Here is a 27,697-nt window from a genome sequence, read left to right as displayed (position 1 = left end):
GGGTTTGAACCGCCAGCCTTCTGGTTAGCAGTCAAGTGCCTTAGGCACTATGCTACCAGAGCTCCTTTCATGTGTTTAGGTTAAGAAATTACAATGTTGACCCAAATCACTATTTCTGCAATGAACTTGTCATATGGTGCCAGGAAATTTCCTCAATCTCTGTACTTTTGATGTGCCATCTTTGAAAGTATCTTAGTTTGGGTTCTTCCAGAAACAGATCTTGAGACAAAGATTCCAGTGCAGGTAATTTATTTGGGAGATGATCCCAGGAGACATCAATAGCTATATGGGGAAGTGACACAGGAAAGATAAGGAAATCAATAAATGGAGTGTTATCAAGTTAATTACCATTGTCAACAACTGGAGCTTAACCATGCTGGCACGTTCTGGGAAACAACATAGAACAGGTACCTGAGGGCAAGGAAGCTTGGGTACTTATGCACCAGCTCCTGCAGTCACTGGCCAAGATTATTCCTAAAGATATCAATGAGTTGTTGTCGAGTCAATTCTAACTCGTGGCAACCTCACGTGTGTCAAAGTAGAACTGTGTTCCACAAGGTTTTCAATGAGTGATTTTTTCAGAAGCAGTCACCAGGCTGGAGACCTTGGGTGGTATAAATGGTTAACACACTTGTCTGCTAAAGAAAAGTTTGGGGGTTCCAGTCCACTCAGAGCAACTTCAAAGGCCTGGCAATCTATTTCTAAAAATTAGCCATTGAAAATCCTATGGAGTCACCATGAATTGGAATCAACCCCACAGCAAGGATTTTATCACTACTAGAGGCAAGTTTAAAGAGCTCTGGTGGCATAGTGCCTAAGGCATTTGACTGCTAACCAGAAGTTTGGAGGTTCTAAACCCACCAGCTACTCTGCAGAAGAAAGACTGGGCAATCTACTTCCGTAAAGATTTATCACCTAGGAAATCCAAAGGGGATTGCTATGAGTTGGAATTGACTTGATGGCAGTGAGTTTGGTTTGGATTAGAGGCAAGTTTGGCTCTACCAGTTAGTGGGTCACTGTCCTTAAAGTTACTATGGTCCTAGACAGTCTCAGCAGAAGACAGATATTCTATTGATTTACTGGCACAAAAAGACATTTATCTGCTCCTCCTTATCAGTGGGGGGAAAGGGGAGGGTCAGCTTGACAGAAAATCCTTAAAGGAAGTCTTCCAAGACCTAGAGCTTGATCCTGCCCATGCTTAGGAGTCTCATCTGTTGGTGAAAAACTGACAGGAAAACCTGGGCATGTCTCTCTCTATGAAAATTTAACACGTGTGTCCATTACACAAAAATCCAATAAATAAAACTCACACTCATGAAAGCAACTAAATTAGAAAAGGAGTCTTCAAATGATTCACCATAATTTGCCTTTATATAACACTGTCCAAGAATGCTTTGAGTGTTATTATAATTTTCTTTTGCACAAAGCTTTCTAAGGGCCTCATCTAGTGAATGAAGTTCCACTTATGTGGCTGATGTTTTCTTTTTTAAAAACAGCTTTATTGAGGTATATTTAAGCTATGAGACATTTTCTACACCTGTATTCATTAATAATATAAGATGTTTGGGTCATTTGTTTATTCATCAAGACTTTATTGAACATCTACATACACACGAAGCAGTCCAACTATGTATTATTTGTGTGTGTGCATGCGTGTGAGGAGTCCCTGGGTAATGCAAATGGTTAATATGCTCAGCTACTAACCGAAAGGTTGGAGGTTCAAGTCCATCCAGAGGTGTCTTGGAAGCAAGGCCTAGTGATCTACTTCCAAAAAAACCCAGCCATTGAAAACCCTATGGAGCCCAGTTCTACTCTGAAACACATTGGGTCACCATGAGTCTAAGTAGTCTTAACGGTAACTAGCTCTGGTATGTCCTCCTTCCTTTCTCTTTCTCTCTCTCCCCCACTCTCTTTCTCTTTTTTTATGCCTGCTACCCACCTAAGGTTGCACAAGTGGAACTTGAAGGCATCTACAATTATTTCTAAGGAGGTTTGATGGTGCAATAGTTAAACCCTCAGCTGCTAACTGAAAGGCTGGTTGGGGTAAAACCCACCCAGCATCTCTGAGGAAGAAAGACCTGGCATTTGCTTCTATAAAGAGTCAAAACCAAACACTGCCATCAAGTCGGACCCAACTCATAGCGACCCCTCCTTGGGTTTCCGAGGCAGTATCACTATGGAAGTAGATTGCCCAGTCTTCCTTCCAAGGAGTGGCTGGTGGGTTTGAACCGCCAGCTTTCTGGTTAGCAGTCAAATGCCTTAGGCACTACGCTGCCAGAGCTCCCCGATAAAGAGTACAACCTAGAAGACTCTATGAAGCAGTTTTCTACTCAGTCACATGGGGTTGCTATGACTTGGAATGGATTTGGCAGCATCTGACAACAACAACGTGATCCTTTTTAGCTCAACTATCCCATGATTCTGCCATACCGGCACAGTCCCACTCTGCTCACAGAAAATCTTCCCAGAAAGGTGCCATATACTATTCTGATTGCTAAAGATAAATTCGTTGGCAGCATTCCCACCCACACTGCAGCTATGATATTACCACAAGACACTTCTGATTACAGTGTAGTTACACTTTACGTGAGAAGTGCATTCCTAAAGATTTTGCAAAATTCTGATTGTCTTCTCATAGAAATAAATGTAAAATAAGAGTCATATTATTTTGAATATTATATATAAAGTGAGACTGGTTAATTTTTTTGTGTGACACTATTTCAAATTTGCATAAATCAAAATCCCATAAATGTGACTTATTGGAGGGGATTCACTTGGAGGGGATTATTATTATTTTTTCAATCCTTCAGAAAGAAGTAGAACTGATGGGAGAGAGGTGATGACACTGGTCAAATTTGGTGGAGAAAGACCATGGCAGAAATAAAATCTGAGTTTGAAGGGACTATACAGGAAGACCATTCAGAACCAAGCAAACTAGGTCTCTTTTCTGACCATAGAGAAGACCACGCAGCTCAATACTATCTTCCTTCAGTGATCGTTCTGCACTGAATTTTAGATGATTGGCCAGTTTGGGAGGCAAATGAATTTCTTTTCTTTCTTTCTTTTTTTTTTTTTAAATTGCTGCTAGAAAGAGTTCAACCTCAAATTTAAAAATTCCAAAATAGTCAAATTCTCCCTTGGCAGATAAGCCCCATTTTGTGCTCTTCAAAATGGCTGACAGGACTTTCATGAGGAAACTATGGGCTAAAACCAACTCAGGAATAAGATCAGCTTCAAGCATGAGAACTTTTGTTTAGAGCCATTGCTGGTAACAATGAATGTGTTTTTCAAAACAACGACATCAAGTAATTGCCCTAAATATCAAAATATGCTCCCTAAATCTTTCCTTCCACTGGCCCCTTTGGGTTGCAAGTGCAATAGATTGTGAATCTATTCACACACAATCCATTTCTGGTTTCCAAGTAGTTCCCTCTCCAAGATGAGATTACAAAGCTTTGAAAATTAGAAGCCCACTTCACCCCCAAAGAGCTTTCCCTGACAAGCAGCTCAGTTGAATGGAAAGAATTCACACTGCAGCAGCCTCCCTCGTGGGATTCTGGATGGGGCATTTAACAATACTGCACTTGCACTGGACAGGTGAGCACTGGTGCAGTTTCTAAAGAAGATTTCACAGATCAGGTCAGCAGGGAGATGGATGGGTGAGCAGCAGTGGTTACAATTATTTGACTTTCTGAGCTGTTCTTTGAAGCTTCTATCTTAATAGAAGGAAAGAGAATAATCCTCTTTGCCAATCTTTTGTAGTTCAATCTTTATTGTTCACGCTGAAACCCAAAGAAAATGGAAAAGATTCATTTTATCCAGAAAACATTTGTGTATTTTATATTGGTCTGTGTTTTGAAGCGTTGATAGTTAAGTGAGAAAAATACAGATTTCTCTCTCTGTTCTGAGGAAATCAAAGGAGGCCTTTCTGAAGCTCTCTAGCCTAATTCAAAGCAGTCCTGGTTGGTATCCCTGATATACAGCCTCCTTTGCTACTAAATTCAACATGGAAATTAGCACAGGCCCACAAAGTGATGAAAATTAGGGCAGACCATAAACAAGCCAGCCTGCAGGCAAATTAAGACTTTTCATAAAAACTGAGAACATGAGTAATAGAAACAGAGACATTTTCTTTTACTTCCAGGGTTCTTAGTCACTCAATGTCTGTCTAAAGGACACTGGCCTTGTCACTGGGCTGACTGGGCCAACCATCTGCAGGATTATTTGACTTGGGATGCATAAGTGGTGCTTGGTAACTACTCACTGACAGTCCGGTGACTGACCGGATGGTTTGAATGATTCGATATTAAAAACACTATTGGTATGGTCATCTCAACTATTTAATGGCCAAATTAAGTCACCAGCTACCACCTTATTGGATTACTTTCCAATCTATTCCAAAGGCAGAAAGAAAGAAAAAAGCATCTAACGCATTCTCATACTTTTAGCCAAACAACATAGGATGGCCACTGTTAGAAGAACTGGTGAGAATTTGGGGAGTTAGTAATATTTTCTGCGGACGGGTAAGTGTTCCTGGAACTATTTGTATACCAGGCCTCCACAATGAGTTTCCACAGGGAACTATTCGTGTTGCATCTTCAACCTTGAGTTCTGAGAACAATAATTTTCCACTGTCTAGTTGATACTGTCTCGGAAACCCAAGGAGGGTTCACTGCGAGTTGAGTCTACTTGACGATAGTAAGAAATTATTATTATATTTTTAGTTTAACACTGGTAATAATTTCAATGGTGAGACCTGGGTATGGGTGCTCTCCACACATCTGGGCTTGAACTTAAGGGATGGACAGGGTTTCCACGGGTGGGGGTGACGTTAAAAATCAACATTTTAAGTAGGAGGAAGGGAGGTGCAAAGGATAGGCATCAGGTTTACTTCAGACATGGCAGAGTTCTGAGTAGAATTGGGCCTCCCCACCCTGGAAGTCTATGCATTAATGAACAAGCCATTCTTGCCTCTCTATGATCCTACAGACTCCAGATTGGACAGAATTTTCCTGTCTTCCTTCTCCACAGACTCTCTGGGGTGCTCACTGACACCTCAGCCCTGTTGTTCTCCTACCCAGATTGCCAGCTCTCAGCCCAACCAATGTTTGCCCTTCCTTCTATAGAGCTGTCCTGCCACCACCAACTTCCTCTTAAATACACCCACCATATACACAAAACCACCCATCAGTGCACAGGAAAATACATACCTGCAGACAGAAGCACACACCTATCAGCACACATTGAGCATTTAATATATCAGACACTCTAACACATGCATACTTGCATGTACATGCTAGAATACACACCAGAACACATACACACACACGCAGCAGCACACATCAGCACATGCACACCAGACACAGACATCTGCATCTCCACCCAAGCACACAAACCTACATTGGCACAAATGTTCGCCAGCACCCACACTGCAGCTATAACTCACATGATGTGGCTTGGGTTCATGCCATTCCTACAATGGTTTCTCTGTCACACTCTATCTGGTGCAGGCTGCTCTGGCCAGTCGGCCTCCTGTAGCAACAGATTGCAACCCCCACACACATACCCACACACAGACACCTACCCAGGTGGTCTTTTCTATTATTTCCCTTGTAACACTTCCTCTCCCTCATCATTCACAGCCTGGAAGATGAAAGGGCCGTTCTAACTGGGAGCTGTCATCCACATTGTGTCTTAGAGCTAGTACAATATTGTATGATGGGGAACTGGTGAAATACAGGACACATACTTGACTTTCTAATATCTACAGCAATAAAGAGTATGGATTTGTTTAATCCTAAACGCTAAATGGAGGAGCTCTGATAGCACTGTGGTTAAAGCATTGGGCTGCTAACCAAAATGTTGACAGTTTGAAGCCACTAGCCGCTCTGCAGGAGAAAGATGAGGCAATCTGCTTCCATAAAGATTTACAGTCTTGGAAACCCTATGGGGTAGTTCTACTGTGTCCTACAGGGTCACTATGAATTAGAATTGACTCAATGGCAGTGGGTTTTTAATGCTAAATGGAGTCCCTGGCTGGTGCAAATAGTTACCACACTTGGTCGCTAACTAAAAGGTTAGAAATTCCAGGTCACATAGAGGTGCCTTGGAAGACAGTCCTCATGATCTAATTCCAAAAAATCAGCCATTGAAAACCCCATGGAGCCCAACTCTACTCTGATACACATGGGGTCCTCGGAAGTTGGAGTCGACTTGAGGGGAACTGGTGAATATTCAATGATGGTGTCGATTTACATTCCTACTGCTTATTTCCCCTATAAATGTCCTGCTGAAGCACCTGAACCCTTCTTTCACCAACCCTCCTCCTAGTCACCACTTGGCCCTTTAGTGCTTCATGTTGGCGCAGTGGTGAAAGCACTCTAACTGAAAGGTCTGTGATTCGAACCCACCCAACCACTCTGTGGGAGAAAGATGAGGCAGTCTGCTTCCATAAAGATTTCAGCCTTGGAAACCCTATGGGGCAGTTCTACTCTGTCCTGTAGGGTTGCTGTGAGGAGGAATCCATTTGATGGCAGTGAGTTTGGTTTGATTTTAAATGCTACATGTGTTTTGCTCTGAGCACCAGATTTTGTATCATGGTTTGCTTCACTTTGGGGAAAATATTCCGAACGACAGTGATATGTCAGAGAAAAACACAGTTCTATATTCACAAGCAAATATTTCATGTTCAGCAGAAACATTTCTATTAAATGAGGATCTCCAGCAAACAAATAATTATTTCTTACTTCGAGAACAGAGAGAAAAATCATAGTAAATGCTTACTAAGGGGAATACCTCTAGAAGACTGCTTCAGAATTCAGCCACCAAGGGGATGATATTGCAGACCGGGGAGCGAGGACCTGGTAGAGAGGGCTGCAGAAAGCACTCGAGAACACACACCCCGAAAAAGAATCCAACTGTGTTTGGGGCCTGGGTCTACTCTTGTACAAGTCACCAAACCTCTGAGCCTCATTTTCTTCATCTGTAAAAAGAGAATTCTACCAGGCTGCTCCTTAGAGACGAGAATGGTGAGACTTTGTCTTGCTTACTTTGGATATGTCATCAAAAAGACTAGTCTCTAGAAAAGGACACCGTGTTTGGTAAAGAAGAGGGTCAGCAAAACCAGGGAAAACCTCAATGGGACGGATTGACAATAGGCAAAGCAAAATAACAATCAAGAAGATGGCACAGGATTGGGCAAACATTTTGTTTTGTTATCCATAAGGTTACTCTGAGTCAGAGGAGCCGACTCGACGACATCTAACAACTACTACTAACTTATTTTCCTGCTACTTGCCGTAGGATCGTTACAATGACCAAAGAAGTAGGGGCCTTAGAAGGTACTTTGTCCACATAAAGGGCTGGCTGGCTAGATGGAGAGAGCAGCAGTCTGGACTGGGCAAGGACCCTGCCTGTCCTAGTTCTAATGCTTTCTATTTATTTCTCTCCCCGTGAGCCTGAAAATTAGCTTTGAGTAGCACAAATCATTACAGGCAAGCAAATCAGACAGTAGAAACTCCTAACATTTCTACCACTGCAATTTGACGGCTTCCAGCAGCAATGTGCTTTCTCTTCGAGTCAGTTCTTTCAGAAAAGCCCTTCCGTGGCCCCCAATAAATCTGCAGCTGGTGCTCAGGCATACTGGACAATCCAAAAAGTATTTGACTTTGCCCTTGGATTTTTCATAACAGAGGCTCCTGCTACAGAGTTAAAAATACTGTGATAAACAGAGAGACTCCAAACTCAAAAAGCAAAACTCATTGCCATCAAGTCAACTCTAACGCATAGCGACCCTCATTGGGTTTCCAAAGCTGTAAATCTTTACAGCAGCAGACTGCCTAATTGCTCTTCCACAGAGCAGCTGGGGGATTCAAACCATCAACCTTCTGATTAGCAGCCGGATGCCTGAACCACTACACCACCAGAGTTCCTGAGAGCCTAGATTTTTTTTTTTTTTTTCAAAGTATATATTTGGAGTTTTAGGGAAGAGTGAGGATTAGGTTCCTAATTACCTGAGCCAATACCATGGGAGTGGGACAGGAGTAGGACACTAGGTAAGAAAACGTTCTGAAAAACTTCAAGACCATAGACAATTCACCTTGTAGCTGAAAAGGTATTCAACCCTCTAACAGTTTACAGGTATGAAAACTGAAGCCCAGAGAGAAATTTCTTGCCCAAGTTTACACATGATCTAGTGGCAGAAGAAAGAAAAAAAGGTTTTAGTACTAAGGTTCCTACTTTGCAGACCCTGAATGATAAAAAGAATTAACGTGTTCTGCTACTAACTGAATCTGGGAGTTTGAATCCACTCAGAGTGCCTTGAAAGAAAGGACTGACAATCTGCTTCCAAAAAATCAACCATTAAAAACCCTGTGGAACATAGTTCTACTCTGACACACAAGGGGTCGCCATGAACAGAACCAACTCGATGACAACAACAACTGTCTTTATCTCTCTCCCTTGCTCTTTTTTTTTTTTTTTTTTTTTTTTATTGTGATTTGGGTGAAAGTTTACAGAGCAAATTCATTTTCCATTCTGCTTTATCATACTGGGAAAGTGGTTTTTTTTTCTTTCTTTCTTTTTTCTATTTTGCAGGAAACTGAGGTATGAAGAATAATGGCTATAGTTTTTAAGTGCATTTTGTGTGTAGGTACTTCTGAATAGTCTCTCCAGTCCACAAGTAGGCTGCACCAGGTAGACTTTACTGCCGCCATCTTACAGAGGAAGAACGAGGCTCTGAAGGGGAGCATCATGAGGAGGGTGAAAGGCTCCCTCATCTCCTCTCTCCCCTCAACATATCCTGCTCCAGAGAAGACAGAAACACTTGCAGATGGTCATTGACAGTTAGAAAAAAAAAACCCTCCTTTCCTTCAGGGGATTGTTTTCAACAGAAATCTGGAGTATCCTCTGAAAGGCTTTCACATTAACCTGTTCTTTTCATTCTCAACCATGGAGAAATAAGCCAAGAAAGTAATTCAAAAGAAATTTTAACAACTGTACATGTAAACATTTTCTTACAGTGTTAACTATAATAGCAAAAATTAGAAACAACCTAAATGTCCAAAATAAGGGGCTAGTAATAAAAATACGGGGGGTGGGGGTCGCTATGAATCAGAATCAACTTGGTGGAGTGGGTTTGGGTTTTTATACTCTATGAAAGTTTACACAGCAATAAAAACAATCATAAAAGCTAGGCCTGCAAAAAAAATCTTCCAATAAAATATTAAAGGAAAAGGAAGTATAGGAAACTTATTTTTATGATTACAACTCTATAAAAATATGTATGTACTTGTTAAAAAAAAGAAAAACATTGGGATAGAATAACACGAAGTGAACATGATAAAGTTAATGGGCTGGCATGGTAGGATTAAGGATTTTTAAAAAATTTTAATTTCCATGATTTTATGATATTTTTACCAAAATATATAAAAGTAAGAGAGGAAAGAGATAGCCACCTGGGGCATTTATTTAGTAACCTAGACCAAACCAGACTCTAATGGCATGAGAACCTGCTTTTTTCCTCCCATATTTTTAAGCAGTTGGACCTTTGGATGCTGTAACCTATGCCGTAACCCACAAACCTTTCTTTCTCTCCTGGGCACCTTTCATTACTTTGATAATTGCTTAGTTAACAATGTCCAGCTGGGATGTCCTGGCTTATTCTCTGCTTCTTCCCAGTGTTAAACTCAAGTCAGAAAAATGAGACGGTTTATTTTTGAGATATATTAGTCAAATCATGAAATTGCCATATTTGTAGGTTCAAAAATAATCAAATATCAGAAATTTCATAAGATTCAAGCAGAAAATTTTAGTAAGAGCAGGATAATATCTTAAACAGTCCTGCAAACTCCTATTGCCCTGTCCATTCTGCCAGTTCAACTTCTCTTTTGTTTTGTTTTGTTTTTGATGTACATTGCCTAAGACTAAGTCTTCTAGAGGAAAGTTCCAAAATAACGCCAACCTAATAACCCTTCAAAATAAACCACTAAAATTAATTTAATCTTATGGAAACATCTAGTGTTGTTGATAAAACCGTGAACAAGATGGAGGCATCTTTTCTCTCAGGGAACTTGGGGTCATGTTTTAGGTTGGAAGACAAGATTTTGTACATGCAGTGACTTATACTGGTCACTTCAGCTCACTTAACAGGTCATATGGCTGGTTTAATGTTTAATTTTTTTTTTAGTCAAATTGACTGAACACTCAAATCGATTAAATCTACCATCCAAAAAAACAAAAACAAAAACAAAAACCCCAGTTGCTGATAAGTTCATTCCAACTCATGGCATCGCCACGTTACGGAAAAGAACTACCCCACAGCGTTTTCTTGGCTGTAACCCTTATGGAAGCAGCTCGCCAGGCCTGGGTGGATTCAAATTCTCAATCTTTAAGTTAATAGTTGGTCTCAAACTGCTTTTGGCATCCAAGCTCCTAAATCTACCATCACTTTAGTGTTAGTAAGAACTAGCCTTGGCCTCAATATTTATTTATTATCTATTTTGAACTGTCTTTGGTATTTATTTAACCAATAGCTGATCATAGATAAATGAGGCTTAGGACCGGGTAGTGTTTCGTTCTGTCCTACACAGCGTCGCTCTGAGTTGCAACCAACTCGATGGCACTTAACAACAAGGAAAAAAAGGATTCCCAAAGTGTGTTCAGACAACTATATCCCAAAACAGTTCCCTAATGAGACAAGGACCTTTTTAACTAAAACGCCAATCACAGTGCTGGATGACTCTTTAAAGGAAAAGTATGTTGTTGTTGTTATGTGCCCTCGAGTCAGCCCCGACTCATAGCGACCCCTCTTTGCGTTGCCGAGGCAGTATCACTACGGAAGTAGATTGCCCCATCTTCCTTCCGAGGAAAAGTATAGCCAATAAAAATTAAATCTACATTTTTAAAGAACAAAAACAAAAATAAAAACAATTTAAAAATAAACAGAGCCGTGGTTATTCACCCAAGCAAAAGCTTCCCAAAACTGTTTCTGGGCAATGTTTAGCAGCAAAAGAAGTTGTCTTCGTCCAGAAAGTCTGAGACACACTCTGGGAGAGAAATTAAGTCTCTGTCTGAGATGATCAGAGCCTGGTGACTGGAGGGCTAAACAAACCACTGGTGAAAAGCTACCAATGAAAAACTTGACTGGCATCACTTAAACACTTCCCTCGAATCCAGCTCCAAGTAATTTTCACAAAGATTAGGTTTTCAAGAAGTTTATTTTAAATACCCACTCACTCCGCTGTTATTGTTGTTAGATGCCTTCAAGTCAATTCTGACTAACTGGGCACCCACACCAAAATCTGGGTGGCCACTCTGACCAACGACAACCAGGTGAATTTTGTTTCTATTTACCTCCCCTAGAGGAGCTCTGGTGGTGCAGTGGTTAAGGCAATGTCTGCTAACCAAAAGGTTGGTGGTTCAAACCCACTATCCGCTCGGTGGGAGAAAGATGAGGCAATCTGCTTCTGTAAAGATTTACAGCCTTGGAAACCTGATGGGGGTCGCTATGAGTCGGAATCAACTCGATGGCAGTGAGTATAGTTTTGGTGCTTGGTTTCCTCCTCTTAACTATTTATTTTTTATATATATTCGGACATGCTTCCATTTGGAGGGGAACACTCCCCTACAGAGTAAATGCCATGAAAGGAGTCTGCCTTTCCTGAGGCTTCATGTCAGAACGCTATCTCCTCACCTGAGAAAGGACAAAGGCCCCACAGACTAGTGAGCACATCTGATGACCAGCTGAAGCTTTGACCCTTGTGAGTGATTGGCCGGCTACCACAGTCACTGTTGTATTCCTGTAGTGTTAGGGGTGTGCTCGTAAATCAAAAGGGGCTGAGTTGAATTTCAACAGATGGAGAAAGTGCTCACTGTCACTTTGCAGCACGATTGGAGAGCAAAGTAAGACCCTCAACTGTATTCCATCCCCTGTTCCTGAGCATTGAGTAGAAAAAGCCAGATCAAGAAGTCATAATAGTAATAATTAACACAACTTCTCTGTTTTGTCTGTTTTGTCTGTCTACTATGTATAAGGAAGACCGAAGAAGAGTTGATGCTTTTGAGTTGTGGTGCTGGCGGAGAATGCTGAAAGTACCGTGGACTGCTAAAAGAACTAACAGATCTGTCCTGGAGGAAGTGCAGCCAGAATGCTCCTTGGAAGCAAGAATGGTCAGACTTCGTCTCACCTATTTTGGTCATGTTGTAAGAAGGGACCATTCCCTGGAGAAGGATGTCATGCTTGGTAGGGTGGAGGGTCGACGAAAGAGGGGGAGGCTTTCAACAAGATGGATTGACACGGTGGCTGCGATGATGGGCTCAAGTATAGCAGGGATTGTGGGGCTGGTGCGGGATCGGGCAGTGTTTCGTTCTGCTGTGCATGGGGTCGCTATGAGTCGGAAACGACTTGACGGCACTTAACAACAACTACAACAACACTATGTAGCAAAGGAGACCTGGGGTTGCAATGGTTAAGTGCTTGACTGCTAACTGAAAGGTCAGTGGTTCGATCCCACCAGTAGCTCCTGGGGAGAAAAGACCTGGTGATCCGCTCCTGTAAAGATTACAGTCTCAGAAAACCTATTGGCCAGTTGACTTGATAGCACCTAACGACAATAACAGCAACACTATGTAGCAGGAACTTTGCATTCACCTCTCGTCTTCATAACTCTACAAGGGAAGTATTATTATCCTCACTTTAAGGGTGAGAAAACTGAGGCCTAGAGAGGTTAAGTAACTTGCCCAAGGTTGCACAGCTAGGAAGTAGCTGCGATTCCATCTGTGGTTGGCCTCTTTCAACTATGTCCAGTTACCTCCCTAAAAGCAGGGCCACTCACAACCCAGGGAGGCTGAATTTCCTGAGGCTTCGCATCAGAGCTGTATCTCTTCACCTGAGAAAAGACAAAGGCCGCACAGACCAGGGGGCACTTTCTTGGTCTCTGTGAAGCAGGGAGTTTGGAGCAGGAGGAGCTGAGGGCTTTGCAGGTTAAAGTGTGCCTATAATATTAGGCACGCCATCTTAGCTTCTTCCAGCCTCAAACCCTGGTCATGACTCATCCAGTAAGACACCCTTATTGGAGATTGACTTATTATTTGTTCTAATCCTAAAGATCTGGCTTTTCTATTTTTTAAAAAAATACAAATGTAAATGTCTTAGTAAAAAGTAGATGCTTTTAAAGGTTTGGGAAATAAGTGACTTATGGGCAAGAAATGAGAAAAGACCTCAACTCAAATTCCTTGTGCAGTGTTTCCTCAAGGGGAAGCTGTAGAGGTGGTGTCTCAGGCAACATGGGTGCCATTTGAGGTTCCTGATGATAGCTAGATCTCCTCTTGCCTTCGTCGTAACTTGTTTCTGGGCCAGGACAATGTAAAAAACTTTTGTATGGAAGTTTTATCTAAAAATGGCTGAAATTCCAACATTCACAAAGGCAAAGCAATTGTGATTGAAAAGTGAAAAGAATCCATCAATCTAAAGCTTTTTTCTCCTGCATGATATTTCTGTATTTAGGGCATGGCCTTCATCTTATCTGCTGGATGGAGTTTGGTTTACCACTCTTGGCAGCTACAATGCAAACAGCCTTTCATTTTCTCTTCTAACTCCATTCTGTCCCTCCCTTGGCCTCAAAACCAAACACAGACACAGCATTCTGGTGCATACCCTTGAGGAAAATGGAGGTAAAGGTCACGCATTGTGGAATGATCTCCTCAGACTTGAGGTACTTGGAGTACCCAAGACTAAAGTCAGAGTCTGACGCTGTTGCCATCAGCTGTTACTCCCTGAAATCACTGTAGTCGCAGGCTATCATGGCGTTATGAATCCTCTTGTCACCTGCACACAAGGCTGGGCTGCTCTGGACTCCCTCTGTGCTCTCACCAACAACTCAGTGTGACTCATACCCACTATGGCCTTTCCGAGCAGAGAGTTGTGATCTTACAGAAAACCCTGCAATTATTCAAGTCTTTGGAGGCACCCAAGGTGCTGGGTGGGGGTTATGCATATCTCGTAGTAGGAAGAGAGTGCCAATGGCTTGTCCTGCTTATCCCAACATTGTCACTAAACACTCTCCCTCTGAGGTGAGCTGTAAAGTTGAGGAGGGAACTTTGTCGGTGACAATCATCCCTATTTCTTTACATTCAAATATACCTTGTCTTGTTTCTGCCAAAAATACTATGTCAACCCTCTGAGACAGTCCAATTTGTCTTCTTTTTACTTATTTTCCTCCTCATGATCTGGACTGAAGAACATGGCAGAAGTTAAAAAGCTTATAGAAAAGTAAGTCTCCCATGAATTGGAGTGAGGTAAGGAACAAATTCTCTTCTTGGTTGTTTGCTATTCATGGTGGTGACTTAACAAGTCATGTCCTGTCATCTGTCCCCCACTTTCTGTTAGCATCTCTGGTTTTTTGGCTTTAAGTGTGGTGGGGGAGGTGTGGTAGGTGAGTCACTGGGTCTGGGATGGGTGTGTCACAGGATAGCCCTGGCTATGGGGGTGCAGGGGCAGCCATGACAGGGCTGAACCCAGACATGGATCCCTTGGGCTATGAAGTGGCACAAAGTAGTCTGCGGAAGCTACAAACTCAGTGCCTCCTACACATGTCACTACCCTCCTCACTAGGCCCACTTAGTCTCTGGCCCATGCAGAGTTTTAGCGCCAGTCAGGCCTCCTGTCCATGAGCCTGTCTGACTGACCAGTGAAATGCTCTTTGTTGGCCAAGGAAGAAGGAAAAGGCAGTATGACGGAGATAGCAAGGAGGTGAAAGAAGACAGAGAGAGAGAGAGTAGGAAACATCTCAACATGCAGTGTGGCCTAGCTGACACTTTCTGATCCCATCCAGCTGCTGGTAGATTCTCTCCCTCTTTTTCTCCACACTGGGTCTGCCTCAGTCACTGTTTGGCCTCCTTCCTTCTCATCTTTCCCCTCCACAGACTTTTCTCTCTTCTTTCATCATTGGAAAAATCTGTTCTTTAGGCAAGTGTGTTTTCAAGCAGCTGGCTCTGAACTGACACTCAATTTGGTTGTAATGAAGCTGATGCCAGCACCGATTCGGACCCCTCCCTGCTCAGCTGCCCATTGATTTCGAGGAGGATGGGATTCAAAGGAGACATCGACTCCTCAAACTCTTCCATTACCACCAGCCCCCCCACCCTAAACACACAAAGAGTTTCTAAAAGTTCCCTGCCATTGTCCAGTCGGCCTTACCTGTAATTGGGAACTGTGCCTGCAGGACGGCCGCAATAACAAGCGCCTTCCACTTCATCTCGTCCTTTCCCCCAGGACGGTGCCGGGAGGCAGAGGCTGTGGCAGCAGTGGCCAGGCCGATGAAGAGAAAAGAAGTCTCTGCTGGCTTTGTTCTGCTGCTGCCTCCTCAGGAAGTAGAAGGCTATGGGGCCTTTGAGAAAGCACCTGCCAACAGGGCCAAGAAACTCACACACACACACCCCCCCCCTTCGGTTCACAGGCAGGAAACTCTGGAGGTTTGAGGGTTTGGGGTGTGTTTATGTGTGTGTCTGTATTTGGCTTTTTCTCTCATTTTAGACTTATTTTATTTTCCTTCTTTTTTTCCCCCCCCCAATCCCTATCTAATTTTTTATCTAATTCCAATCTGCATTGGTGAGCATAGTCACTAGGGAAATACAAGTACTCAATGCACGTAAGAATGTTTACTATTTTCCTAGCCCTTCAGATATTTTATTATTGTTGTTGTTGTTATGTGCCGTTGAGTTGGACCCAACTCATGGCGACCCCTCCTTGGGTTTCCGAGGCAGTATCACTATGGAAGTAGATTGCCCAACCTTCCTTCCGAGGAGTGGCTGGTGGGTTTGAACCACAGCCTTCTGGTTAGCAGTCAAATGCCTTAGGCACTACGCTACTGGAGCTCCCTCAGATATTTTATAGAAGCTGGTTAAAGGCTCTGGACTCAGAGGCATGTAGAGACAGACTACCTGGGCTTTAGTGGCATCTAACCAGCTTGCCGTGTGGCCTTGAGAAAATCACTCAGCACCTCTAGACTTCCTTATATGAGCACCCAGCTGGAGTAGATATGAGGCTATACATTTGAATTTGGTCTGATTTTTAAATTCAATGGCTCACAGTATTTCAAACCCTTTTTTAGTTGTCAGTATTTCAACATTGGAGGAATTTACAACAATGTTTAAAAAAGATAAATATCTAGAAATAAACTTAATAAAAAGTGTAAAATTTATCTGAAGAAAACTTTAAAACAGTACTACTGAAGGACACATAAAGGACTTCAGTATACGAAAAAGCATAGCCTAGATTCCCTCTTAAGAAGACAACAAAGAAGACAACGCTCCCTAAATTAATCAATCCATCCACTCAGAAGACCAACAGAAGTTTTAGAACAAAATAAGCTGATTCCAAAGTTTAAATGAAAAAAAAATTAATTTCCAAGATTATCCAAGATTCTATAAAAGAAGAGTAAAGAGAGTGAGGTACCCTGCCAGATATCAAACATTACAAAGCTGTGTATAATTATCATATAGTACTTACAATAGTCTATACTATAGTCTATACAAGCAGTCAATTGTGTTTTGACAAAGGTAAGGGCAATTGAATGGGAAAAGTGACAGTCTTTTTCACACCAAATGGTGCTAGATCACCTGAATATCTGTATGGGAGAACAAAAACAAACATTCACCTTCATTTCACAGCATACAGCCAAAAAATAAAAAAAATAAAATGGATCATGTATCTAAATGTAAAACCTCAAACTATAAAACTTCTGGGATAAGATGTAGAAGGAAAAACTTTGTTATAGAACCAAAGAAAACACAAAATTTAAATGAAAAAAAAAATTGATAAACTGCACTTCACTAAAATTTAAAACTTTTGTTCACTGAGAGACACCTAAAGAAAAAGAAAGAAAAAACAAGCCATAGACCAGAAAAGGATATTTGCAAGCTGAGGTATCAGACAGAGGACTTATATCCAGAATAAATAAAGAACTCTTTTAACTCAATAGTAAGATGTCTCAAATGACTCAAAGAAAATGGCAAAATATTTGAAGAGACAATTCACAAAAGAAAACATAAGAATGGCCAATGAACATATGAAAAGATGCTGAACATCACTAGTCCTTAGGAAAATCAAACTAAAACCATGAAATAGCACTCATTAAAACCACTACATACTTACTGGTGTGGTTAAAATAAAAAGACTGACCATACACACTTGGTGAAGATATGGAGGAACTGGAATTCTCATACACTGATGATGGGAATGTAAAATGGTACAACCATTTAAAAAAAACCAATTTTACAGTTTCTTTAAAAGTTAACTGTACACCTAACATGTGATGCAGCCATTCCATTTGTAGGCATTTATCCAAGAGAAAAGGAAATACACGTCCATACAAAGAGTTGTGAATGGATATTTATAGCAAATTTATTTTTAATATCAAAAAACTAGAAATAACCCTAGTGCCCATCAACAGATGAATAAGTAAATTATAGTATGCCCATACAATGGAATTCTACTCAATAATAAAAATAAACTACCGATAAACACAACAACATGGTTGAATCTCAAAATCATACCACGTGAAAGAAGCCAGTCAAATCCAAGCTAACTATGTTCATTTTAAGTCCTTAGTACTTCCTTTTTAAAAACATTTTTGTCACTTTATGCCTTGATTATTTGTTTCCTAGGATGTTTATATGATACTACAAGCTCTTCAAGGGCATGTTGTTATTGTTGTTATGTGCCATCAAGTCGGGTATAGATGGGGTCTTATTCATTTTGCAATCCACAGTGTCTAATACATAGTATTTAATGTGTATGTGTGTGAGAGAGAGAAAGAGAGAGAGAGAGAGAGAGAGAGAGAGATTGGACCCTTCTTGTCTCAACAGCCCTACTGACAGATACCTAAGGCGCTTGACTGCTAACCAGAAGGCTGGCAGTTCAAACCCACCAGCCACTCCTCGGAAGGAAGGTAGGGCAATCTACTTCTGTAGTGATACTGCCTCAGAAACCCAAGGAGGGGTCGCTATGACTCGGGTCCGACTTGACGGCACGTAACAACAGAGGACAACACATCTTACCTCTTCTGTGAGAAAGGTTCCTGGGATTAGAGACCATGTCTTAGGCAACTTGAATGCCCAGAACTGAACACAATGCTTGGCACATAGAATGTGTTTAGTCAAAATTCACTGAATAAATGAATGAGGAGCATGATCTCAACCCCATGGTAGAGTGGGATGAGAAAGGGATGGGCTTGAAGTAAGGGCCCAGCATCCCTTTCATGACTGTCCCAGGTGTCAATGGCTTTCTAAGATGCTAAATTTGGGTAAGTTGTTAGGTGCCAATAAATCTATTTTGACTCATAGCAACCCCATGTGACAGAGTAGAACTTCCCCATAGAGCTTTCTAAGCTATAATCTTTATGGAAGCAGATCACCAGGTCTTTCTCCTGCAGAGCCACGGGGTGGGTTCAAACCTCCAACTTCTATTATTAGTAGTAGCCAAGAGCTTAACTGGTGTGCCACTAGGGCCCCTATTTCTACAGTTATCAGTTTATTAGGGCTCACTTTATTAGATCAGGTCTATCCAGGATGATCTCTCTGTGTCGTATAATATAATCACAGGACTGGTATCTCATCATATTCACAGATTGTGGCCATACTCAAATGTGTACACACAGGGTATATACAGTATATAGGGTGTGTAGGAACCTATGGGTGGTGCAAATTGTTAATGCACTTGGCTGCTAACCAAAAAGCTGGAGGTTCAAGTCCACCCAGAAGTATCTTGAGAGAAAGTCCTGGCAATTTATTTCCAAAAAATAGAACACAGTTCTACTGTAACACACGTGGAGCTGTCTTGAGTCAGAATTGAGTTGATACCATTTGGAGGAAGCTTGCCTAGGAACAAAGGCAACCCAGACGAGAGCAGAGCAAGGCTGCACAAACACAGGAAGAACACTTATTGAATCCATTGAGAACCTGGATCCTACCATGCCTAGAGGCCTGCCCCATGGGCTTTTCTATTTCATGAGCCAATATTCTTTTTTCTTAAGCTATGTACGTTTGATTCTGTACCTCATGATTGGATTTGGCTTGAGTATTACAGATGCAGGAAATGCATGGTCATTGAAGACATGTTTGCATCTTGACAATTTTGCCTGCGTCTACTCTGGTGGGAGGCTTACCTGGTAGAGTCTTCCCCTCAAAGGCTCTTAAGAAGAATAAGAAAATTAAGCCACACAATTTTGATTCTTTAATGAGACACCAGGAATGAGATTCATGCCTAGTTTCCAAACACTTCAGAAAAAATTAAATGAAAATAAAAGACTGCACAAAGATTAAAAAAAAAAAGATGGCAAAAATAAGCTGAGATGTGGGGAAGATTGGAGAGATACTGTCAAGGGATGAAATGTTAAATACTGCCGTTGATAGTCAACACCTTTCATCAGAAAAAGAGCCTTTTCTGCTTTAATGGGGGTGTCTTACACTTGTGCGTCCCTTTCACATATACTGTCACATTTAACCCTCTTGATGACTCAACACGATAGTATTAGTGTACAGTTCCATTTTATACTTAAGGAAACTGAGTGTTATGGATTGAATTGCCTCCCCCTAAATATATATTGAAATCCTGGCTCTGGTAGCATAGTGCCTAAGGCACTTGACTGCTAACCAGAAGGCTGGCAGTTCAAACCCACCAGCCACTCCTCGGAAGGAAGGTTGGGCAATCCTACTTCTGTAGTGATACTGCCTCGGAAACCCAAGGAGGGGTCGCTATGAGTCGGGGGCGACTCAACGGCAAATAATAATAACAACAACAACAATATGTGTCAATAAAGAGCCTTGGAGCACAACAGTAAAGCGTTTGGCTGCTAACTGAAGGTTGGCAATTTGAACCCATTAAGGGGCTCCATGGGAGAAAGACCCAGCAAACTGCTTCCATAAAAATTACAGTGAAGAAAACCCTAAGGGGGCAGTTCTACTCTGTCACCCAGGGTCTCTATGAGTCACAATTGATTGATGGCACCCAAAAACATCAAGGACATACTTGTAAATATGATCCTGTTTGGAAATAGGACTTTTGTTGTTAATTAGGTCATACTCGTGTAGGGTGTATTTGAAATCTAATCACTGCTGAATTATACAAAGCAGAATGGACACAAACTCACACAGGGTGACAAGAAGATGGACAACAAGAGACAGATGCATCCACCAGGATTGCCAGCTTCTAGAAGCTGAACTAGACAAGGAAGTCCCTCCCCACTAGAACCATGCCCTGAATTCTGACTCCTAGCCTCCTGAACGTGAGGAAACAAATCTCTGTTCTTTAAAGCCACCCAGTTGTGCTGTTTTTTTAAGGGCTGTTGTTGTTGTTGTTGTTGTTATTTGCCATCGAGTCGGCCCTGACTCATAGCGACCCCTCCTTGGGTTTCCGAGGCAGTATCACTACGGAAGTAGGAATGCCCTTTTTTAAGGGCAGCACTGGTCAAAAAATTAATTTGCCCAAGGTATGAAGCTGGTAAGTGACCAAACTGGGACTAGAACTCAGGTTTTCTGGGTGCTTGTCCACAGCAGTCATAGAACACAAGCTGTAGTGCAGGCAGATCCAGTTTCAAACACCAGCACCATCATTTATTAGCTGGCCATGTTTTTGGACAAGTTAATAAATATCTGAAATCCTTTGTCCCAAATTTGCTGGCATTGCCCACCCACATCCTTGTATTATTGTAGGAATGAATGAAATAATATCTGTTACGTGCCTGCCACATAGTAGGCACCCAGCAATGTTAGCTCCCTTCTATATCATTCAGGTTAGTGGAAAGGACTCCACAGGGTTACTGAGTGTTTGCAGCCGATGCTCTGGGCACACTCTTTTTAGGACCGATGAGAGCCTGGAAAGGGGGGGGGGGAATGTTCTAGTCTCTGTGTAGAGGGTGGGACATGGACAGAGCTGAAGGTGGTGTGGGAGCATGGTCCTACAGAGACAGTAGATGAACATCTCCCAAAGAAGGGACCTGTGTGCTTCCTCTTTTTAACCCTCCACAGTTCTTGAGCATGAAAATAAAAAAAAAACAAACCCACTGCCATTGAGTAGTATCTGACTCATAGCGACCCCTCCTTGGGTTTCTGAGGCAGTATCACTACAGAAATAGATTGCCCAAACTTCCTTCCAAGGAGTGGCTGGTGGGTTTGAATCACCAGCCTTCTGGTGAACAGTCAAATGTCTTAGGCATTCGGACCTTAATCCATACGGCACGTATTCATCAAGAACAGATAGTTCCAGTTCCTGGGACTGTTGGAGGTGATGAGTTTGGCCTTGGGAGCCTTATAAGGTCAGTTCCTGGGCTTCTGAGCAAAACAAAATCTTTGAAATGAATGAGATTCAGACTGTGAGACCTCAGGGCATCTCAGAGACCAGTGTACAACAAGATGCCAAACAATGTATATTCTTAAAAGTTCCTTGCTTTTGCTATAGTTCACTCATCCCCACCTCTGACTCTATCAAATGATCTTCTCTTCAGCATGGGGCAATGGAGAGTTGCTGCTATAAGGAACCCATAAACCTGGGTTCAGGTCCTGGCTTTGTCCCTAACTTGCTGTGTGACCATGGCCAAATTACTTTCCCTCTCTGGGCCTCAGTGTCCTTGAGTACAAGATGAGAAATTGCTGGACAAAATGGCCTCTACAAAGTGTCTTCTAGCTGAAAATTGTATTTAAGTGTGATTATTCTGGCCTCTCCAATGCCCTCTTCCCTTTCAGCCCTGCCAGCTTTCCTCCACTGACTCCCCCAACCGCACCCTGTAAGACACAGGGTCATGCTGTGTCTGCCTCTGGGCTGCATCACGGGCAGTGTGAACTTGTGAATTGGAACTTCTTGCTGGCTGGCCAATCTGATGGAGGGAGCAGGGTGCAGTGACAGCTCCTTGTCTTGGGGCAATATGAAGGGTACATCTCCCAGCTTAGAGGGCTCTGCCAAGTCTAGCTGCACAGGAACAAGCCTGAGGGGGACCACCTCAAGGGTCTGCTGAACAGAGACAGCATTAGACTTTCATAGTCCCTTAGAATGGTCACCAGCTTAAGGGGAAGGATGGTGGTTCTAAGGATATAAAAAGGCCCCCAAATTCCAACAGTGCAGTGGGTCTGGCCCTAAGGTAGGAGGAATAAACATGGTGCCTAAGGCATTTGACTGCTAACCAGAAGGCTGGTGGTTCAAACCCGCCAGCCACTCCTCGGAAGGAAGACTGGGCAGTCTACTTCCGTAGAGATACAGCCTCAGAAACCCAAGGAGGGGTCGCTGTGAGTCGGATTTGACTCGACTGCAGTGAGTTTGGTTTTTTTTGGTTTTGTCCTGAGCAGAATTTTCCAATCAGCAGTTCAGCGCAGCTCCAGAGGGACCTCTAGTAGACATTTTGTCAAAGTGCGGTTTGCCAGGCTTTTACTGCTCCTGGCCTGATGTGTTTTACCTCCGGTTAGGTTTTACTTTCAGAATCGCAGAGAGGTCCCCACCTCTGCTCTGCTCCCATACAGAACATGCCAGGCACTTAGTGAGGAAAGGTGCAGGCACTTGGTGAGGAAAGGTGTCCTCTACAACACAGCAGAGACAGGGGCGAATTTCCCACTGTACTAGACCCAGGAAATGGAGTGCTGGTCTACTCAGAATGCGCTGTCCTCCTCTATAGCTTCCCCAGCATAAAGATGCAGTAGCCTCAGGCCATTCCACTTCTTCATGGGCACTAAATAATACTAATAACCACCAGCCACCCCAGGTATCATCCTGATGTACAGAAGGGAACCTCTTGAAAAGCTTTGCTCAAGGCCATCCGACTAAGTGGTTGAGCTGAGATTTGAACATGCTGTCTGGCTTCAGAACTCATATTCTTTCCTATACTCCACACTGCCTGCCCCCAGAAAAGTCAGGACACTACCCATGGAAACTTGGATGACATTTCTTCAAAGGTCCCATATGTCCTTACGAGACTTTGGAATGCATCCTTGATGAACGACAGAGGCAGTATTCAATTGAGCACTGGCTTTGTAAGCAGACTACTCACTGCCGCCCATTGATTCTGACTATACAGTCACTGTGAGTCAGAATCAACTCAGTGGCAGTGGGTAGTCTCCTTGCAAAGCCAGTGCTCAGTTGGACACTGCCTCTGTCGTTCATCAAGGATGCATTCCAAAGTCTCAAAAGAGGATGCTCTTAGAACCACGAGGGCTTGAGGACTTCTCTACTGGCCCTAACAGTAGTGGTTCAGTGGTAGATTTCTCACCTTCCACATGGGAGAGCTGATTTCCATTCCCTGCCAATGCACTTTGTGTGCAGCCACCCCTGGTCTGGAAGGTTCTGCTCCATTGTGCATCTGGTCACCATGAGTCCAGGAGAACTTGAAGGCAGCTGACAACAATGATCATGGGGCACTGAGCTATGCAACTTGTGAACATCTTTGCCAATCTTACTCCAGCCTGTGAGCTGTTAACTTTGCCTTACACACAAGGACTAGAGTTCAGGTAAGTTAAGCGATTTACCCAGTGTCGCATTCATGCAGCGCTCTTCAGCCAAGTCCTAGCCTCTCTGCTACTTCCTGTTCAACAGCCCCCCAACTGGACCAGGCTGGACTATTCCTTTCCACAGCACAGGGCCCTCCTGGCTCTGCTCACTCCTTCTGCCCTCTCTAGGAGTCCATGCACAGGCAAAAGCACCTAGACTAAGGCTATAAGCTCTGCCATAGACTGAATTGTTTTCCCAAAAATATGTGTTGTAAATCCTAACCCCAACAGGAGCCCTAGTGGTGCAAACGTTAAGCACTTGGCTGCTAACCAAAAGGTCAGTAGTTCAAACCTACCAGCTGCTCTGTGGGAGAAAGATGTGGCAGTCTGCTTCCGTAAAGATTTATGGCTTTGGAAACCCTATGGAGCAGTTCTACTCTGATGAGCTGGAATCACTCAACAGCAGTGGGTTTTAATTTCCTTTTTATACGAGTGAATGTAATCCCCTGTGGGAATAGATTTTTATTTGTTATGTTAATGACACCACATCAGTGTAAGGGTGTCTTAAACCAATCACTTTTGAGATCTAAAAAGAATAGATTAGGCACAGAAGTAAGACAGAGGGTAAGTTATAGGACACATGAAGATTACCAAGGAACCCAGGAACAGATGCTTCAAAGAGACTTCCTCCAGAGACGACAGAGAGAGAAAGCCTCCCCCTAGAGCCAGTGCCCTGATTTCAGACTTATAGCCTCTGAAACTGTGAGAAAATTCATTTTAAAAAAATTATTTAAAGCCACTAACTTGTATTTGTTTTTAGCAGCATTAAGAAACATAGACAAGGACCTCTGGTGGTATAATGGTTAAGGCATTTGGCTGCTAACCAAAATGTCAATGGTTCAAACCCACTAGCCACTTTGCTGAAGAAAGATGAGGCAACCTGCTTCCATAAAGATTTATAGCCTTGGAAACAAATTGGAGGTCATCAGGAGTTGGAATTGACTCTTTTTTAAAAAAATTTTTTTGGTAAGAAACACAGACAGGCTCCAATAGCCAGGACGCAGCCAGCCCATAAAGCATGCCATTGTGAGATTTAAAGCAACATCATGGGAAGGATGCTGCCAACCCAGGGCAGGAAGTGAGCTGGGGCTGCATTTTGGCCCCTACTTGCCCTGTGATCTTCAGTCTTCAGCCGGTGCTACTGCATAGGACGCAGCCCATGCAATCACCGTAAAGACATAGTCCAGGGCAAGAATGTACCAGGACTTACCCCCGCATGGGTCGGCCTGGAAGTTGACAAAGGAAGAAAGGTTTGGGATGAACGAAGAAGACTGGCCCCAATCATTTATTTTCTTCCAAGGAAGATAAATTCAAGGGACACAGACTACTGATAGTTCTTGACAACCAAAAAGGAGTGTGTGTGCTGATTCTGGGCCTGGGTATAAACAACAACAACAAAAAACAAAACAAAGCCAAACCTACTACCATAGAGTTGATTCTGACTCACAGTGACCATATAGGACAGAGTAGAACTGCTCCAAAAGGTTTCTAAGACTAAAAATCTGTGGTGTAGTAAATTACCTGGTATGGCTTTTCTAGCCATAGTCTTTGTAAACTCAGTGGTGGAATTTGGCATGAGCAACTGAGGAGCTCTTGATTGTAAAAATCATCCACCCGAGGTATTTCTGTTGTGAGTAGCACAAAGTAATGTTCTGGGAAGTTCACTCTCTCTTAGGTGCTTAGAATTCTGATGTTATGATTGGTTAGTTTTGTCATTCTGCCGGGCCCAAAAGGAGGCCTCCTAGAGGCAGAAGGTTCTCTGACCTCTGGCTGAGGAAGACGTGTTGCTGAGAGGAACACACTCCTGAGAGACACGTGCTGCTGAGAAAGAGACACTGAGAGACACGCATTGCTGGGAGAGAGACTGTTGGGTGAGAGACGGCAGGCTGGGAGAGAGACTGAACGCTGTTCCTGAACCTGAATTGTAGCCTGGTGTTTCCCTAATAAACCCCGTAATCTATGAGTTCTGTGTGACCACTGCAGTGAATTATCGAATCCAGCAGATAGGCTTTGGGTGCTGCGGGAGGAACGGTTGGTGTAAGGTCTGGAGGAAGGCAGCATGTCTGGCCTCACAGGAATAGGCCTTGGGCTATTGATGGTGATTCTGTCTTCCTCTTGTGGGGTTAGAGGAGGTCAGAAGTTGTGGCCTCCTTGCCTCTTTGGCAAAATCTTTATGGAAACAGATTGCCTCATCTTTCTGTCATGAACAGCTAGTGGGTTCAAACTGCCAACCTTTTGGTTAGCAGCCGACAGCTTTACCACTATGCACCAGGGTTCCTTGGGCCTGAGTATTAAAACAAAACTCACTGCCATTTAGTCAAGTCTGACTCATAGTGACCCCCATTGGGCTTCCAAGTTGGTAATTACAGAAGTAGATTGCCCCATCTTCCTTCCGTGGAGTGGGTGGTGGGTTTGAACTGCCAAGCTTCTGGTTAACAGTCAAATGCTTTAGACACTGCCAAATTCCCCTTTTCAGAGCAGCTATAAAGAAGGAGCCCTGGTGGTGCAGTGCCTAAGCCTTTTTTGACTTCTACAGAAGGTTGGCGGTTCAAATCCACCAGCCACTCTGTGGAAGGTAGACGGGCAATCTACTTTTGTAAAGATTTACTGCCTCAGAAACCCAAAGGGGCTCACTATGAGTCAGAATTGACTTGATGGGAGTGAGCTTTTTTTTTTTTTTTTTGTAAGGAGGGATACTGTGCCCTGGTTAAGCTACTCTACTCTCATTCATCAAATGTTTTTAAGTACTGTCAATAACCAGGTTCTGAGAAGAAAAGGATACAGACAAGTCCCCCAAATCTTACAAATCTGTAATAATTAACTGACTTCACAATCCTTTGCCCCTTTGTGGACCATCTGTGGGAGTTACTAAGAATGCCCACCAATCAGATACCTACATCTAAGCCTGGAATGTGGGATTTTGTTCCTTAATGTAGTCTGATGGCTGCAGTGCCCAGCAGAGCCACACTGCAATTGCCAAGCTTAGGTTTAAATGTATCTTCACCAAAACAGTTTACTTTATTCTAAATCACGAAGCAAACTGGAGTTTCGACTTCCATTTCCAACTGCATTCATTAAATTTTAAAATAGAAAGTCTCCAAGCAAAACATTTATTAAACTTTCATTGAAGGGCTGACATGTAATGGAGGAGTGATGCATCAGTCAAAACATTCTGCCTTTAAGGACGACATACCCTGTGGAGTGACTGGTGAGAGGGATGGAGGGGTGCCGAGGTGTCTGGCTCAGGGAAGGACATGTGCCAAAGCAGAAGGGCATAAGGAATAGCTTAGGGAATAATAGCCTGGGTTGGTTGCAGTGTAGGATACACTTTGAGGAATGGAAGATAATGTTGAGAAAGCCGGCCATGGTTCCATCTTGGCAGGACTTGCGATCCTAGCTCAGGAGTGTGCTAGCAGTTCAGTAATCATTATACATCTTCCAAAGGTTATGAGAGTGTTACCAGAGCCATGATACTTTGCTAGTCCCCAGTCTGTGGAGCCAAAGCTAGGTGTTACAGAGTGCCTCTGGGGCAGACAGACCAGCAGGTTGGCCAAATGCCTGCTAAGCAGATGGAGCTGATTCAACTTCTGTCTCTACTGATGAGAAAGTTATGCTTGCATTTGGATTTACATCTAGTTTTAAAGAGGTAAGTATAATTTGGGTTTGTTACTAAGAAAGTGATGAGACTTGTACACAAAATGTATTCAGAATGGATTAAAGCATTACATGTGAAAAATTAAACTGTGAAAAGTGGAAGAAAATCTGAACTGATTGTTATCAAATTTCTCAAAGAAAAAGGTTAAAGGAAATTAAAGACACCAAAAGAAAATATTCGATTATGTTAAATTTTAAAACTTCTGTAGTTTGTAGAATAACAAAATAATTTTAAAGGAAAACAGCATACTGGGTGATGTAAACAGCAAATAGATACATGGTTTCATAAACTTAATACAGAACTCACCAAGATCGATTTTTTAAAAAACCCATTGACATCCCTCCCCGAAGGTCATAATCTGACAGTTCACAAGAGGAAAAACTATATTTGTTGTTGTTGTTATGTGCCGTCAAGTCGGCCCCGACTCATAGAGACCCCTCCTTGGGTTTCCGAGGCAGTATCACTACGGAAGTAGGATTGCCCAACCTTCCTTCCGAGGAGTGGCTGGTGGGTTTG

At 42.7% G+C, this 27,697-nt stretch overlaps 1 protein-coding gene across 1 annotated transcript in view; it reads right to left on the bottom strand.

Moving 5' to 3' along the window:
* Positions 1-15,254, bottom strand: part of CD247 (CD247 molecule) — a 90,154-nt gene extending 74,900 nt beyond the window's left edge. The window contains exon 1 of the mRNA XM_007937789.1: positions 15,197-15,254. Coding sequence (XP_007935980.1) covers positions 15,197-15,254 — 58 coding nt within the window. The remainder of the gene's footprint in view (positions 1-15,196) is intronic.
* Positions 15,255-27,697: the final 12,443 nt, after the last annotated feature.

Source organism: Orycteropus afer, unplaced genomic scaffold (genome assembly GCF_000298275.1).
Source record: "Orycteropus afer afer isolate SDZICR_OR568_19922 unplaced genomic scaffold, OryAfe1.0 scaffold00044, whole genome shotgun sequence".
Lineage (NCBI taxonomy): Eukaryota > Metazoa > Chordata > Mammalia > Tubulidentata > Orycteropodidae > Orycteropus > Orycteropus afer.
Note: the sequence above shows the minus strand (reverse complement) of the source record. Positions and strands in the feature narration are given on the sequence as shown.